Raw genomic sequence first — 2500 nt, forward strand, 5'->3', positions numbered from 1 at the left:
ATCTGAGTACAGTGAGAGAATGTGAGTAAAGAGTCTCTTCCAAGGATTCAACTATGCGCCGAGCGAGGCTCGAACCCAGGACCTTCCAATCCGAAAGCGAGTCTCATACCACTAGACCACATAACCACACTTATAGATTAAGCAGTTGGTTGATTATTATGTATTGTAATTCAGATCGGAGACATCCACTATGTGTATCAGTTCATGTTCAGCGTCATTTGGTGATTGATTCTTGGGTTATAATATTGACAAAAAGTTTTGAATATTTATTGATTTGATCGTCAAAGGTTGTGATTGAATGATCCTCCCTGAATTTGTAACATTTCATTTTATCAGCCATGGGGTTTTAGATCAAGATTTGGTCAAACACTGGGGCTCAGATTGTTAATAATATTATCATATTTTGCCCAGCACACAGTAAAACCTGTTGTAATCCAAGTTTCTATGACAATATGGCACATAAAACTGTTGTAATCCAAGTTTCTATGACAATACTAATGATTGCCTAGTAACACTACAAATGTCACTGTGATACCTTATCAGCGTCCTGATGGCTGAGAGTCTCTTTCCCATTGTAACCCTTGGCAAGACGAGCAATACTCTTGGCTTGTAGTGGATTCAGATGTTTACCAGAGAATTTGCTAAAGGTTTTGAATAATGTTGCAAGCTGTAAACCTAAAATATAAAGCAAAAATAATTATGTCAATAACAGAATACAAAGGATAAAGTTTGCTGGTAAAATGCACTGAACTCTAATAGCATGATTCCTTTATCATAATATAAGTTACATGTTCCGTGTAGAAAACTCATTATCAACAATAAAAAATTAAAAAATAGGGTCACTTTCTTTTAAAATATTAAATAACAGTGTGAAATTGAATGTAAACTTCAATTCAATAAACGAAAACAGATAAAATAGATGTTTCGGGTTTCCCCTTTATCAACAAAACAGGATGAATGAAACACTACAGACAAATGAGATAAGGTGGTAGTGGCGTTGTTAAGATGAATCTGTTTTCCTATATTCAGTTGAAGCTTACATTCAATTTCACATTGTTATTTATTTCTTCGAGCTTCGAGCAGCAACATTTTCATTTACATTAAAAATATTAACAATATTATGGTAATGTGATTATCACTGACTCTGTCAATGTCATGTCCCTGTTTGCTTGAAGCGAGCATTATTATATGGACAGTTGCATATAAACAATATTATTTCCAAGGGCTTAATGATTTATTCAAGTGAAGAAACTTCACTTGTCACACAACCCATCAAAATAACAGGCCATAACACTGCGAGTGTGAATCCTCATAATTTTAGTACTAACCCTATTGAATTCGGCGACTGGTAACATAACATAATTTATTTCATTCAATTCTAAATTCACCTTACTCAGAGCATGAACAAGTAAGAAAACCACCTGATAATCAAAATTAGATTTGATATTATGGGTATGAACCATTTTTTAAATATGAGAACCCCATGTAATTGCTTGTGAAAATCTCATGGAAAAGATCTGTTGTACACTAAAGATGAAGCCACTTCATTATTTTAGTCATTACTATCAATAGAACTTACCATCATCTTCATCTTCCTCTTCCTCAGTATGTACCTCTTTGTCATGGGTCTCTTCCTTCACAAACCTGTCTGATAGTCTCCGCTCTAAGCTGTTTGATCGAATATTTATCCTAGCACTTAATGAAGCAGCACCTGACCGAAGGCAAGAACAATCTGTGGCAACAGGCAATCCATCGTCTTGATTAAGATCCACAGCACCACTTTTTAGGTGCAGTGTTCCAGGGTGAATACTGGTAGAATACAAATTTAATGTTTAAACTTGATATGGTAGAATAATACTGATGATAAATTAAATAATAATGTGAATAAATTAAATCACGGTATTAAAAGCTAACTACATTTCTTACCACATTTACCATGTTTGATAAATTTTAATAAATAAAATACAATTATGAAACCAAAAAAATTCCTGAGAAAAATGGAATGTTTGGCCTGATATAAAAACCCTTATATAGCTACGATTCCTTTGTGTTGAGCCTTGTTCTTTGATATCAACAAACATATCAGGATCATTTTCAACATATTTATATGAATTATATCACATTAATTCCTTTCTATTCATAAATAGAACAATTCAGAAGTCTGTAAAAATGAAAAAATTAAAAACATGCCTCATTAAAATTGGAATCAGCAGGATTGACAGTAAGATGATAAATTGAAAGTAAAGGAAATAAACCTGAAAAGTTGATATTGGGCATTCAGACTGTCATATGAGAAGTTCCCGGTAAGTCTGCGAAGGTTGTGCAGCTATGTGGTCTTGAGGTATGACACTCGCCTTGGATCGAAAGGTCTGGGGTTTGAGTCCTGATCTGAGCGGCGCATAGAGTTCAGTCCTTGGAGAAGGCCCTTTACTCATATTCTCTCACTGTACTCAGGTGTAAAATGAGTACTTGGCTCTTAACGGCGTTGTCTCTGTTGCTT

The 2500-nt window shown here is 34.4% G+C and overlaps 1 protein-coding gene across 1 annotated transcript in view; it reads right to left on the reverse strand.

Annotated features, from left to right (window-relative positions):
- Positions 1-2500, reverse strand: part of LOC144967969 (uncharacterized) — a 25572-nt gene that overhangs the window by 19459 nt on the left and 3613 nt on the right. The window contains exons 3-4 of the mRNA XM_078905796.1: positions 1580-1809; positions 536-675 (exon numbers count right to left, since the gene is read on the reverse strand). Coding sequence (XP_078761922.1) covers positions 536-675; positions 1580-1809 — 370 coding nt within the window. The remainder of the gene's footprint in view (positions 1-535; positions 676-1579; positions 1810-2500) is intronic.

The sequence above is a fragment of the Berghia stephanieae genome, chromosome 3 (genome assembly GCF_034508935.2).
Source record: "Berghia stephanieae isolate SIO BIC M18660-M18661 chromosome 3, UCSD_Bste_1.3, whole genome shotgun sequence".
In the NCBI taxonomy this organism is placed as follows: Eukaryota; Metazoa; Mollusca; class Gastropoda; order Nudibranchia; family Aeolidiidae; genus Berghia; species Berghia stephanieae.